Source organism: Procambarus clarkii, chromosome 7 (assembly GCF_040958095.1).
Source record: "Procambarus clarkii isolate CNS0578487 chromosome 7, FALCON_Pclarkii_2.0, whole genome shotgun sequence".
NCBI classification, from domain to species: domain Eukaryota; kingdom Metazoa; phylum Arthropoda; class Malacostraca; order Decapoda; family Cambaridae; genus Procambarus; species Procambarus clarkii.
The window spans coordinates 37,005,231-37,021,233 of NC_091156.1; the positions used below are offsets into that span (position 1 = coordinate 37,005,231).

At 41.9% G+C, this 16,003-nt stretch overlaps 1 protein-coding gene across 1 annotated transcript in view; it reads right to left on the bottom strand.

Annotated features, from left to right (window-relative positions):
- The window catches only part of LOC123761431 (synaptogenesis protein syg-2), a 125,133-nt gene that overhangs the window by 70,594 nt on the left and 38,536 nt on the right, over positions 1-16,003 (bottom strand). Inside the window, exons 2-3 of the mRNA XM_069315482.1 lie at positions 13,850-13,979; positions 323-543 (exon numbers count right to left, since the gene is read on the bottom strand). Of these exons, the coding sequence (XP_069171583.1) occupies positions 323-543; positions 13,850-13,979 (351 nt within the window). The remainder of the gene's footprint in view (positions 1-322; positions 544-13,849; positions 13,980-16,003) is intronic.

A 16,003-nucleotide genomic window follows, 5' to 3' on the forward strand; every position in this document is an offset into this window, starting at 1 on the left:
TGGAAAAATGGAATGCGCTCAAGGAGCAGGTTGTGGAAGCAAACTTTTCATAATTTTAAAACTAGGTATGATAGGGAAATAAGACCGGAGTCATTGCTGTAAACAACCGACGGCTAGAAAGGCGGAATCCTAGATTCAATGTTCGATCCTGCAGACACAAATGAGTACACACACACACACACACACACACACACACACACACACACACACACACACACACACACACACACACACACACACACACACAAACATACATAAAAAAAAGACAAACTACATATATATTTTTTCCCCTGCTAACTCCAGGCGAGACATCAGTACTCACCAACCACGCGAAGTAGGACTCTGCCGTTGTGTGTGGGCGAAGACTGGAAGTCGAGGCGGCAGCGAAACTCTCCTTGGTCAGTGAACTCCACCTCCCGCACCACCAGGACCCAGCTCCACCCACCTTGCTGCTCCTGGAAGGTGGCGCGGCCCCCAAACGCGTCCGACGGGCGTGTGCTCCCACTTCCTGCCTCCTGGAGGCCTCGTGAGCGAAAATCCACACTGCAGAAGGGGACCAAGAGAAGGGTGTTGACACTTGATATATCACTGTTGGAAGTTGGAGTTTGGTATCGTATATTTTGTTAAGGCATTTCAACCGAAGGGGAGTTGTTAAGGCTGAGGTGACAACTTACAGGCCAATAAACATGTATACTGTATTCCTATATAAAGTTCTGGAATAAAGTAAACCTCAGTGAATATACACCGACAGAGTAGAATACATCTCTCGGTGTACTTGTATACCATGTATGATGGTGTAGTGAAATTCAGTTATGATAATAGTGTAGATTGTGTATTCGCTTTAATGTATTTTTATATCTTGTAAACACGTCATAACTGTGTAATATAATGATACATTCGCAGGTGTTATCAAACAGCCCCATGGCAGTCACCTAACCTATAGCGCAGTGGCCTGCGTAGGCAAGGCACAACCGGAAGGTATGGGGCTCAATTCCCAAGGCAAGACAGAGAACGTCGGCGGAACATAGATCTAAGACATTTTAAAGAAACTAATTTGTAGCCCCTGTTTGTTTTCTATCATGTTTGGTATCTCTCTTCTGTCATGTTAGGAACTCTAACTTCTTATTGATTGGTCTTCTTCTAAAATAATCTTCCCTGCCTCTGTACTCTACACAGACGCCGTCTGGTCGACTCTGCTGTGATACACAACCTACCCAACATGAACCTCAGTCCCGACTGTATTGCTGTTCACTCTTCCCTTTCACAGTACTTAAATACTCTAACCTTTCTACCAAACGTGATCTGACATGAACCTACCCCCCCCACCACCTTTTCTCTGCCTATTTCGTTCTTTCTTTTCGTTTAAGAAAGAAATTCATTCTTAAACCCCATTATTACCCATTTTACACCCCATTATTACACCCATCCCATCCGTACCCTTCTTCTTGTTCTTACCTTCCTATAGGAATTTCTTCCTTCCTGATCCTCACTTCTTTCTTGCCTACTTAATGCCCCGCGCCTCACTCGTTCCCCTTACTGGAGCATGAATAGTAGGTGCTCAACATTGCAAACATAATTATATGTCCTAAAAGTGGCCATCAATTATGCAATTGAGAATAATTTACAAGATGTCATCATCCAAACCGACTCTAGATCCAGACATTGTTATTTAGCCAGCACAGAGATAATATGAAACTCATCACAAAAATGCTACATACATGAAACGAAGCACACAATCTAGGGCTGTCAATCACTACTGTTAACACCACGATCAATACTAGGCTCACTGTTAATACTAACCAACGAAAGCACCACTGATGACACCAGTCAATACTACCACCCCTATTAAACACCACAGTTAATACTAGCAACATTAGATTGTTGTCATTGCAGTAAAACACACACACACACACACACACACACAAACACTCCCTTCCCCCCCCCCCACACACAGCCACACCTAAATCACCACACACAATCATAGTAACGTTACTAGTGGTGGTCCAGGATCTTAACACCTTGTGTTCCCAATGATCACAAAGACTCCCTACATCCTGTGGTACCTACAACCCCTGCTACTTTTGTACCCTCTGGATACCCCAGCTCTACAGTATGCTTCCTAAGCCATCTACGCGCGCTCTCTACTACCCCGGCCTCTCTAGTTACTGTATCTTAAGACAGGATGTATCCACATCACGTACAAATCCTAGGAATATTCTACCTTAGTAGATTTCTTCTAAGCTTACTATATATCCCTCATCCTGTCTTCTAATGTTACAAGTACACGGTCGGAAACTGTTTTCAATATTCTAACCATCTGAAGATGCCTCATCTAAAGATGCCTCAACTACTCAAAACTGTTTTGTGCATTATTGTCTTCGGAATCATTAGCTTCCTCGCCATACGATAAGAAAACATCGATTATGGGAGGGTGTTAAAATAGTAAATTTTGAGACACGAACAAACACGGGCAGAAGCCTCCCCACTGACGAATCTTTTGATGGAGCGGATTCGAGGAGTTTCAAGTTACGAAACGCCGCTGCCATCTGCTCCAGGCTGGGTGGATGAAGCCAACAGCTTCTTGGCGTAATTTAGCCTTCGTAGAGACACAACTGCAATGAATATGAGGCAATACATTGACCAGCTAAAAGCGCATTTGGTAATTTTGGGTGTGAGACCCGACCCACAAAAAACAGGCTTTGTAAGCCTCGGGGTTCATATCATAATGATTGTGATATCAATGGTAGCACTTCATTAATACTACAACAAAAAGGCTCGTGGGAGAAACAGTTGCCTCTAGAAGGCTCCAAAAATAGCAGCAAATAGAGTGCTGGGGAGCACCATTCCTTTCCACCGTCCCTTGAGGTTACCTTGAGGTGTTTCCGGGGCTTAGCGTCCCCGCGGCCCGGTCGTCGACCAGGCCTCCATCCCTAATCCTGATCCCCTCCAAGTACTATAATAGGGATGATATAAGTGCAATGTGTGACTGACGGCTTGGCGCTTTTCCCCGACAAGTTCATTCCCAATCCTCACTGTGATCGTGGGTCTGCGGGTTCGCCACCACCCATCGTCTGCGGGTTCACCACCACCCATCGTCTGCGGGTTCACCACTGCCCATCGTCTGCGGGTCTGCGGGTTCACCACCACTCATCGTCTGCGGGTTCACCACCACCAATCGTCTGCGGGTTCACCACCACCAATCGTCTGCGGGTCTGCGGGTTCACCACCACCCATCGTCTGCGGGTCTGCGGGTTCACCACCACCCATCGTCTGCGGGTTCACCACCACCCATCGTCTGCGGGTTCACCACCACCCATCGTCTGCGGGTTCGCCACCACCCATCGTCTACGGGTCTGCGAGTTCACCACCACCCATCGTCTGCGGGTTCACCACCACCCATCGTCTGCGGGTCTGCGGGTTCACCACCACCCATCGTCTGCGGGTCTGCGGGTTCACCACCACCCATCGTCTGCGGGTTCACCACCACCCATCGTCTGCGGGTCTGCGGGTTCACCACCACCCATCGTCTGCGGGTCTGCGGGTTCACCACCACCCATCGTCTGCGGGTCTGCGGGTTCACCACCACCTCAGGCTAGTAGTTAGGTTATTTATTTATTTATTTAGTTATTATTTATTAATTTTTTATTGATTTAATTTTTATTTAATTTTAATTTTATTTAATTTTTATTTTATTTTAATTTTATTTTAATTTTATTTATTTATTTAGTTATTTATTATTATTAATTAATTTATTTGTTATGGTGGTAATGGTGGTTGGTGGTAGTGGTTGTTGGTGGTAGTGGTTGTTGGTGGTAGTGGTTGTTGGTGGTAGTGGTCGTTGGTGGTGGTAGTGGTTGTTGGTAGAGGTAGTGGTTGTTGGTGGTGGTAGTGGTTGTTGGTGGTGGTAGTGGTCGTTGGTCGTAGTGGTTGTTGGTGGTGGTAGTGGTCGTTGGTGGTAGTGGTCGTTGGTGGTAGTGGTCGTTGGTGATAGTGGTTGTTGGTGGTGGTAGTGGTCGTTGGTGGTAGTGGTCGTTGGTGGTAGTGGTCGTTGGTGGTGGTAGTGGTCGTTGGTGGTAGTGGTCGTTGGTGGTAGTGGTTGTTGGTGGTAGTGGTCGTTGGAGGTAGTGGTCGTTGGTGGTAGTGGTTGTTGGTGGTAGTGGTCGTTGGTGGTAGTGGTCGTTGGTGGTGGTAGTGGTCGTTGGTGGTGGTAGTGATCGTTGGTGGTGGTCGTTGGTGGTAGTGGTCGTTGGAGGTGGTAGTGGTCGTTGGTGGTAGTGGTCGTTGGTGGTAGTGGTCGTTGGTGGTAGTGGTCGTTGGTGGTAGTGGTCGTTGGTGGTGGTAGTGGTCGTTGGTGGTGGTAGTGGTCCTTGGTGGTAGTGGTCGTTGGTGGTAGTGGTCGTTGGTGGTGGTAGTGGTCGTTGGTGGTGGTAGTGGTCCTTGGTGGTAGTGGTCGTTGGTGGTAGTGGTCGTTGGTGGTAGTGATTCTTGGTGGTAGTGATTCTTGGTGGTAGTGGTCGTTGGTGGTAGTGGTCGTTGGTGGTAGTGGTAGTTGGTGGTGGTAGTGGTCGTTGGTGGTGGTAGTGGTCGTTGGTGGTGGTAGTGGTCGTTGGTGGTGGTAGTGGTCGTTGGCGGTAGTGGTCGTTGGTGGTAGTGGTCGTTGGTGGTGGTAGTGGTCGTTGGTGGTGGTAGTGGTCCTTGGTGGTAGTGGTCGTTGGTGGTAGTGGTCGTTGGTGGTAGTGGTCGTTGGTGGTAGTGGTTGTTGTTGTTGATGATTGTTGGTGGTAGTGGTCGTTGGTGGTAGTGGTCGTTCGTGGTAGTGGTTGTTGGTGGTGGTAGTGGTCGTTGCTGGTAGTGGTTGTTGGTGGTGGTAGTGGCTGTTGGTGGTAGTGGTCGTTGGTGGTAGTGGTTGTTGGTGGTAGTGGTTGTTGGTGGTGGTAATGGTCGTTGCTGGTAGTGGTTGTTGGTGGTGGTAATGGTCGTTGGTGGTAGTGGTCGTTGGTGGTAGTGGTCGCTGGTGGTAGTTGTCGTTGGTGGTAGTGGTCGTTGGTAGTAGTGGTCGTTGGTGTTGGTAGTGGTCGTTGGTGGTAGTGGTCGTTGGTGGTAGTGGTTGTTGTTGGTGGTAGTGGTTGTTGGTGGTAGTGGTTGTTGGTGGTAGTGGTCGTTGTTGGTAGTGGTCGTTGTTGGTAGTGGTCGTTGTTGTTGATGATTGTTGGTGGTAGTGGTCGTTGGTGGTAGTGGTCGTTGTTGGTAGTGGTCGTTGTTGTTGATGACAGTGGATGTTGGTGGTGGTAGTGGTCGTTGTTGGTAGTGGTCGTTGTTGTTGATGATTGTTGGTGGTAGTGGTTGTTGATGGTAGTGGTTGTTGTTGGTGGTAGTGGTCGTTGGTGGTAGTGGTCGTTGGTAGTAGTGGTCGTTGGTGGTGGTAGTGGTCGTTGGTGGTTGTGGTCGTTGGTGGTGGTAGTGGTCGTTGGTGGTAGTGGTTGTTGGTGGTGGTAGTGGTCGTTGGTGGTAGTGGTCGTTGGTGGTGGTAGTGGTCGTTGGTGGTGGTAGTGGTCGTTGATGGTAGTGGTTGTTGTTGTTGGTGGTAGTGGTCGTTGGTAGTAGTGGTCGTTGGTGGTGGTAGTGGTCGTTGGTAGTAGTGGTCGTTGGTGGTGGTAGTGGTCGTTGGTGGTAGTGGTTGTTGGTGGTGGTAGTGGTCGTTGGTGGTAGTGGTTGTTGGTGGTGGTAGTGGTCGTTGATGGTAGTGGTCGTTGATGGTAGTGGTCGTTGCTGGTAGTGGTTGTTGTTGTTGATGATTGTTGGTGGTAGTAGTTGTTGGTGGTAGTGGTCGTTGTTGTTGATGACAGTGGTTGTTGGTGGTGGTAGTGGTCGTTGTTGGTAGTGGTCGTTGTTGTTGATGATTGTTGGTGGTAGTGGTTGTTGGTGGTAGTGGTCGTTGATGGTAGTGGTCATTGGTGGTAGTGGTCGTTGTTGGTAGTGGTCGTTGTTGTTGATGATTGCTGGTGGTAGTAGTTGTTGGTGGTAGTGGTTGTTGTTGGTGGTAGTGGTCGTTGGTGGTGGTAGTGGTCGTTGTTGGTAGTGGTCGTTGTTGTTGATGATTGTTGGTGGTAGTGGTCGTTGGTGGTGGTAGTGGTCGTTGTTGGTAGTGGTCGTTGTTGTTGATGATTGTTGGTGTTAGTGGTTGTTGGTGTTAGTGGTTGTTGGTGTTAGTGATTGTTGGTGTTAGTGGTTGTTGGTGGTTGTGGTTGTTGGTGGCTGTGGTTGTTTGGTTGTTGTTGAGAGTAGTGTTTGATGGTTGGTGTTGTTGGTGGTATTTGTGATTGTTGTTATTGTTTGTTGATTGATGTCTGTGGCTGTTGGATGTTTGTGGTAGTAGTTGTTGTTTGTCCATTCATTGGTTGTTAGTGGTAGTTGTTGTTAGTGGTAATGATTGTTGGTGGTTGTTAGTTGATGGTAGTGGTTGTTTGTGGTGGTGGTTGTTGGTGGTGGTTGTTGTTGGTGGTGGTTGTTGGTTGATGGTAGTGGTTGTTGGTGGTAGAGGTTTTTGGTGGTACTGGTTGTTAGTGGTAGTGGTTGTTAGTGGTAGTGTTTGCTGGTGGTAGTGGTTGTTGGTGGATATTGGTGGTAGTGATTGATGGTGGTTGTGATTGTTGGTGGTAGAGGTTGTTGTTGGTAGTAGTGGTTGTTGGTTGTTGTTGGTAATTGTGGTTGTTGGTGGCAGTGGTTGTTGTTAATTGTGTTTCATCGTGGTTGTGGTTGTTGGTGGTTGTGATTGTTGTTGATTGTGGTTGTTTGGTTGTTGTTGATGGTAGTGAATGATGGAGGTTGTTTGTGCAGGTGTTAGTTGTTGGTAGTAGTGGCTGATGGTTGTTGTTGGTTGTATTTGTGGTTGTTGGTAGTGGTTGTTTGTTGATGTCTCTGGTTGTTGGATGTTTGTGGTAATGGTTGTTGGGTGTTGGTGGTAATGGTTGGTGACGAGTTATAGGCAGCTTCAAATAGCCCAGAAACATCGAAACTTGCCCTGAAAACATGTGTGTGTGTGTGTGTGTGTGTGTGTGTGTGTGTGTGTGTGTGTGTGTGTGTGTGTGTGTGTGTGTGTGTGTGTGTGTGATCTGAAGAGAGGCAATAGCAATGTTATTGATGCTTTGACCTCTCCACCAACTTGAACATCGGAAGAAGAATTTCACTATAGCTTATTGGTAAAAAAAATAAAAGGTTATTGAAATCTTATTGAAAGCACATGAAAAAAATTATTGGCAGTACAACATTTGACTTCAGCTTCATAACATCATGGAATGCAGCTGAGCTTCTACTTCATAACATCATGGAATGCAGGTGAACTACCACTTTATAACATCGTAGAATGCAGGTGAACTTCCACTTTATAACAGTGTGACCACTGCTTTATCCATCATCGAGGGGGAAGAGGAAATTGCATTGTCAACTGCATATGCATCGCGCCAAAAATCGATCAGGACCACATGTAGCATCTCAAAACCTAAGTGTATATCGTGTATGAATGTATGTATGTGGTTTGAGGAATTTGTGGGACCTTATGATTTATTGTTTAGGTATAAGTGAAATTCGTCCATCACAATCTATTGAAGGGAAATGTACGTAATTCTTTTGGGATACGGGAATAGGGGGTTGGCTACTATATTCGTCGAGCGCTTACCCACTGCTCTGAATGGAGCAACGTGAGTAGAGAGTTTGAAAGAGTAACTCAGGTATTGGTGAACAACGGATATAGCAACGCGGAAATAAACGCTGCTATAAGAAGACACTTGGACCGTTGGTATAATTCAGAACCTAGAACAGAAACCACAACACCCCCAATAAAATTATATTACAAATCAACCATGCACAGTGAACATATAAAAGAGGAAAGAATAATGAAAGAAATAATCCGTAAAGGAGTAAAAAGCACTACTCCTAACCAAAACATAAACCTGATAATATTCTACAAAACCAAGAAGACTTCCGAACTCCTTATCAAAAACAGCCCGAAGCCGACGGAGAACCCTCTACAGCAGTCAAGCGTTGTATACATGTACACTTGCCCCCACGAAGGATGTAACCTTCAATGTAAGTACATAGGTATGACGTCGACCAAGCTGACGAGGCGTTTGACATGCCATCTTCAATCTGGTGCCCCTAGGAATCACATGAGACAAGCCCATGACATTACTCTAACAAGAGAAATGTTGAACAAGAATACTTGCATAATAGACAAAACCCAAGATTCAAGAAGATTACAAATTCTTGAGGCAATTCACATAAGAATAGAGCGACCTACCATGAACACCCAAATCACGGAACTATTTACTCTACCCACCATGAGAGTAAGGACAAGACAAGAACATATCGATGCCAACACAGAAGACAATGTCCAACATAACAGGCCAATTACACTGGATTAATCTTTGTGTTTGGATAGGAGATGCCTCGTATGGGCCAATAAGCCTTCTGCAGCCCCTATGTTTATCCCTTATGTATCCCCCTATGTTTTCACCTTCATTGTATTATCACCTGACCTAATGCGGGTATAAAATCAACTAGTATTGTAAGATCTGTTCACTTGAGAATGAACCATGGAGGTTCGAAACGTCGTGCAAATTAAACAAAAAAGTGTAATACACTCTATAGTAAATCACTTCTTTTCTTCACCTTAAAAGTACGAAAATGAGTTTTGGAGAACTCCTATTTCAATTAAGCCCTGATGCTAAGAAAATAGTTAGAGGGATAGAAGCCCTAAACCAGAAAATAATAAATACAGAATATGCGGTCATATTCAATGAAACATGTTTGAAAGAAAACCTGCTGCCAGTATACACCAATATATATATATATATATATATATATATATATATATATATATATATATATATATATATATATATATATATATATATATATATATATATATATATAGCCAATTACACTTGATTAATCTTTGTATGTAGATAGGAGCTACAACATGGGCCAACAGGCCTTCCGCAGCTACCTCTATTCTTATGTTCTTATGTTTCACCCCCCATTTATCCCTTATGTATCCCCCCCATGTTTTCACCTTTATTGTCTTATCACCTGACCCAGTGCGGGTATAAAATCAACCAGTCCTGAAAAATCTCTTCTCTTGAGAATGAACCAGGGAGGTTCAAAACGTTGTGTAAATTGTATAAATAAGTGTAATACATCCTATAGTAATTCACTTCTTTTCCTCACCTGGAAATTACGAAAATGAGTTTTGGAGAGCTCCTATTTCAGCTAAGCCCTGATGCTAAGAAAATAGTTAGAGGGATAGAAGCCCTAAATCAGAAAATAGTAAATACAGAATATGCGGTCATATTCAATGATACATAAGAACATAAGAACAAAGGTAACTGCAGAAGGCCTATTGGCCCATACGAGGCAGCTCCTATTCTATAACCACCCAATCCCACTCATATACTTGTCCAACCCGTGCTTGAAACAATCGAGGGACCCCACCTCCACAATGTTACGCGGCAATTGGTTCCACAAATCAACAACCCTGTTACTGAACCAGTATTTACCCAAGTCTTTCCTAAATCTAAACTGATCCAATTTATATCCATTGTTTCGTGTTCTGTCCTGTGTTGATACTTTTAATACCCTATTAATATCCCCCCGGTTATGTCCATTCATCCACTTGTAAACCTCTATCATGTAAGAACATAAGAACAAAGGTAACTGCAGAAGGCCTATTGGCCCATACGAGGCAGCTCCTATTCTATAACCACCCAATCCCACTCATATACTTGTCCAACCCGTGCTTGAAACAATCGAGGGACCCCACCTCCACAATGTTACGCGGCAATTGGTTCCACAAATCAACAACCCTGTTACTGAACCAGTATTTACCCAAGTCTTTCCTAAATCTAAACTTATCCAATTTATATCCATTGTTTCGTGTTCTGTCCTGTGTTGATACTTTTAATACCCTATTAATATCCCCCCGGTTATGTCCATTCATCCACTTGTAAACCTCTATCATGTCACCCCTAACTCTTCGCCTTTCCAGTGAATGCAACTTAAGCTTTGTTAATCTTTCTTCATATGAAAGATTTCTAATTTGGGGAATTAACTTAGTCATCCTACGCTGGACACGTTCAAGTGAATTTATATCCATTCTATAATATGGCGACCAAAACTGAACTGCATAATCTAAATGGGGCCTAACTAGAGCAAGATATAGCTTGAGAACCACACCAGGTGTCTTGTTACTAACGCTGCGATTAATAAATCCAAGTGTCCGATTTGCCTTATTACGAACATTTATGCATTGATCCTTTTGTTTTAAATTCTTACTAATCATAACTCCCAGATCCCTTTCGCAATCCGACTTCGCAATCACAACACCATCTAGCTCGTATCTTGTAACTCTATCATCATTACCTAACCTCAGAACTTTACATTTATCAGCATTAAACTGCATCTGCCAATCCTTTGACCATTTCAAAACCCTATCTAGATCAACTTGAAGTGATAGTGAGTCCTCCTCCGAATTAATTTCCCTACCGATTTTCGTATCATCGGCAAATTTGCAAATGTTGCTACTCAAACCTGAATCTAACGTCACCCCTAACTCTTCGCCTTTCCAGTGAATGCAACTTAAGCTTTGTTAATCTTTCTTCATATGCAAGATTTCTAATTTGGGGAATTAACTTAGTCATCCTACGCTGGACACGTTCAAGTGAATTTATATCCATTCTATAATATGGCGACCAAAACTGAACTGCATAATCTAAATGGGGCCTAACTAGAGCAAGATATAGCTTGAGAACCACACCAGGTGTCTTGTTACTAACGCTGCGATTAATAAATCCAAGTGTCCGATTTGCCTTATTACGAACATTTATGCATTGATCCTTTTGTTTTAAATTCTTACTAATCATAACTCCCAGATCCCTTTCGCAATCCGACTTCGCAATCACAACACCATCTAGCTCGTATCTTGTAACTCTATCATCATTACCTAACCTCAGAACTTTACATTTATCAGCATTAAACTGCATCTGCCAATCCTTTGACCATTTCAAAACCCTATCTAGATCAACTTGAAGTGATAGTGAGTCCTCCTCCGAATTAATTTCCCTACCAATTTTCGTATCATCGGCAAATTTGCAAATGTTGCTACTCAAACCTGAATCTAAATCATTTATATATATTATAAACAACAGAGGTCCCAGGACAGAGCCTTGAGGCACTCCACTTACAACATTTTCCCACTCTGACTTGATTCCATTTAAGAACATAAGAACATAAGAACAAAAACATGTTTAAAAGAAAACCTGCTGCCAGTATACACCAATATATATCTATCTATCTATATATATATATATATATATATATATATATATATATATATATATATATATATATATATATATAGATAGATAGATATATATTGGTGTATATATATATATATATATATATATATATATATATATATATATATATATATATATATATATATATATATATACACCAACGTACCTGTGGACGAGACAATCGGAATGATAGCCGACAGAGTGTATCGTGATCCAGCCTGTACTCCTCTTGACATGCCAGAAAGTATTCTGAGGAAACTACTCCAAGCTTGTACTAAAGAGGCACCCTTCTTGAGCCCGGATGGGCATATGTATAAGCAAGTAGATGGGGTCGCTATGGGTTCTCCCCTAGGTGTCCTGTTTGCAAACTTCTACATGGGTACCATCGAGCAAAAAGTCTTAGTCGACATGAACTTGAAACCGGCCATATACTGCAGGTATGTTGACGACATTTTTACACAGGTACCTGATGTCAGACATCTGCAGGAGCTGAAGGAGGCATTTGAGCAGAGTTCCGTGCTGCGTTTCACTTACGAGACGGAAAAGGATGGGAAGCTGCCTTTTCTAGATGTAACAGTCATGGAAAAGGGCGGAGGTTTCCACACTGCAGTCTACACAAAGGAAACAAACATAGGAATGTGCCTAAATGCCAACAGCGACTGCCCTGACAGGTACAAGAGGAGTGTTGTTAACGCATACGTCGACCGTGCTCTCAGCCACAGCTCAGAATGGAAGCAAGTCGACGAAGAACTCTGTAGGGTAAGGCAGGTTCTAGTCAATAACGGCTTCTCCAATGGTTTCATCGAAGACATCATAAGAAGGAAAGTGAAAAGCCATGCAACCTCTGAAGAGACAACTAACACAACACCTATACCCCCTATTAGACTATTTTACAGGAACTTCTTTTCCACAGCTCAAAAAACAGGGGAAAGGGTCCTGAAAGATATTGTTAATAGAAACGTTATCCCTACAGACAAAAATCAGAGGATACAACTGACGATTTACTATAAAACCAGAAAAACGGCCAGCCTACTCATGAGAAACTCTCCAGACACGAAACAGAACGCTTTAAAAGAGACTAACGTCGTCTATGCCTTCAAATGCCCACTTGGGGACTGTAAGCTCCAAAAAACCCAGTATATAGGCAAGACAACAACATCTCTTTCTAGGCGTTTAACGATGCATAAACAACAGGGCTCCATTAAGGAACATATAATCTCTTCCCATAACCAAACCATCGCCAGAGAAATCCTAGTAAACAACACAGAAATCATCGATAGATACAGCGATAGCAGGCGGCTTGACGTTTGCGAGGCACTACACATCAAGAAGTCAACACCAGCAATCAACAGCCAATTATTGCACAACTATATTCTACCCACCTCAAGACTCCGCTCCAATATAGAAGCATCAAGAAATATGGACCAATAGGCTTTCTACAAACACTTCTATTCAATATCCATTGTTTCGTGTTCTGTCTTGTGTTGATACTTTTAATACCCTATTAATATCCTCTAATGCCACATCATCCTTCCCACCTCACTCAAATGTAATGCCACATCACCCTTCCCACCTCACTCAAAAGTAGATATAAAATCAGGGAAATGCAAGTTCTAATCAGTTGTGTATTTGTGAAGTCTTTGAAAATGTAATAAGTTTTACGAAACGCGCCCGTGTCGCGTCAGACTAGAAATAAAAATGAATTTTGGAGAAGTGATTTTTGATTTACCTCCAACAGTGAAGCATAATGTACGAAAGATTGAGAAAATTCGTGTTAGAATTATTAATCTTACTTTTTCGGTCATATTTAATAAAATATATATATATATATATATATATATATATATATATATATATATATATATATATATATATATATATATATATATATATATATTTATATATATTATATATATATATATATATATATATATATATATATATATATATATATATATATATATATATATTAGTTGATTTTATACCCGCATTAGGTCAGGTGATAATACAATGAAGGTGAAAACATGGGGGGATACATAAGGGATAAACATAGGGGCTGCAGAAGGCTTATTGGCCCATACGAGGCATCTCCTATCTAAACACAAAGATTAATCCAGTGTAATTGGCCTGTTATGTTGGACATCTGTCTTCTGTGTTGGACACAGAAGACAATGTCCAACATAACAGGCCAATTACACTGGATTAATCTTTGTGTTTAGATAGGAGATGCCTCGTATGGGCCAATAAGCCTTCTGCAGCCCCTATGTTTATCCCTTATGTATCCCCCATGTTTTCACCTTCATTATATATATATATATATATATATATATATATATATATATATATATATATATATATATATATATATATATATATATATATATATATATATATATAAAGGGTACCACCACTGGTTTAATTAAAGGGACCCACATCCTCGAAGAAGAAAATAAGAAGAAATCCTCGAAGAAGAAATATATATATATAAAACATCTCACCTGAAGACTGGAATCTTAGTGCCGTTCTTGTACCAAAGGACCACAATCACGGGGTCTTCAGGAGGTGTTGTTAAGTTACAGGGCAGGCGGGCTGTCTGACCTCTCACTGCGTATACGGCCACCAGAGGCGCTGTCAACAAACAACAACAAAATTAATAACGCCCTCCCGATTGAGCGCATTTATTGAACAATCGATCAACACTAGATCGATCGTTCAATTGACTGAGTAAAAATACTGGTATCGGACTCTCAAATGTAATTAAATAAAAGAAAAGACAAATGCCCATTTTGTACTAAATTGTATTATTATTTCTTATTAACAAAAAATTATTAAAGCCAAAATATCTTGCCCTGTATGAGCATTTGCCTTTGTTTATGTATCTGTGTTCCTGCGATATCTGATAGCCTGTCTATCTAAATGCATAGATTCGATATATTTATACAAATTAATCAAAAGTGTGATTTTTAGATAAATTTTGAATATAAATAAACAAAAGAAAGTGCAATTGAAGAATGAAAAATCAATGTACACTATTAATGAACGAAAGGTGAGGTGTCAATATATATATATATATATATATATATATATATATATATATATATATATATATATATATATATATATATATATATATATATATATTGTTACATGAGGTTACAGTTAAACAGCGGGGGATCGTGCTACTGATGCTATAACCTCACGCCATGGGTCTTCGCTCCCTCCACTAGGGTATCACATATCACCCTTAGGGAGCTCTAGTAGTCATGTCTCAAGACCGGCCACCACCATTTGACCTTGGACCGAAGGGGGAGAGGAGAAGGCCCAGCCCACACTGCTAAGCTCAATCCTGCAGTATGTGACTCCCCCACCGGCCCTGCCCACCTATGCGTGCAGAAAATTTGCCGGACTTCTGGCCGTAGCCTCACTTCCGCCTCTTACCTTCTGGTCCCCAGCTTGGTAATTCTCTCAGCGTCTCAGCAACGCCGTTAGTTCGAATATAATTTACTTACAGCAGCCTAGGACCGTATGTGGGAACCGACCTGTGAGATTTATATTTATTTAATTTATATGAATTTATATTTACGTTAATTTATATACTTCGATAGCAATTTGTATAATGATAAGTGGACTGTATTTCTGCAATAATCTCTTAATCTCACAAATCTATCCTCTACACATTAGGGGGGTTTATATTATTAATATATATGCAGCCAATTAAACTACAGTATTAACTACATACATTGAAAAGGTTCCTTATCTTATAGTACAGCAGGTTAGTCCACCAGGTATAACTAGGGTGTAGACACCAAATTATCCTCTTTGAGGTAGCTTCCATCACCCAGTAACTGGTGCACAAAGTCTTTGCTTCCTCGTCTTGACCTGTCAAAAGGGCGCTAGCTGTAAAGCCAGATTCTATATATGACAAGTATTTCAGACAAAACTGTACATGGAACATGAAGACCTGGCTTAATTACCTTTAGTTTGAGGCTTCCACGTGCTCTAACTGGGTCACCCTATATAATGACATTAATGGCCATAAATGAAAGATACTGGGTTTCGGAAAGAACACTTAACTTGATTTGTTGACAGCGTGTTGAAAATGGTACACCTTTGGTTTCCATAACACTACGTCCAAGTAAATTAACAGGAGCCGTATTTGCTCCCGTGAGCCTCTGGTCTAGTATCAACCATGGCTGCGTCTTCCTCACTGACGCCTGGCTTACATTGTCCAGATGTCAGAAGTTGATAGAAGGGTCACATTTACTCTACTTTAATATTGATAATTAAGTTAATTTATATGAGATGGTTTATGATGGTAAAGTCCAAAGACTAATGTATTTAAGAATAATTCCCACCATAATAGGTGGTGAATTATAATAGTATGTGGTGATGATATCCCGTTTTCTTTAAACGGTAATTCCACTACAAGTTACGTTTTCTATGGGTAACTTGTTTATACAATACAGCTATTATCTGTATGTATGATTATTAAATGGTGTCAGATTTTCCGACATAATTCCCCAGGGGGCTGCTCACGGGTCGAAGTCCTCTTTAGAACAGACGAACACCGATACTCCTCCTTCGAATTATTAGATTAATTTGATGTTAGTAGTTAGTAATCACACATTTGTGCGTCTGTTCGTACAGGACGG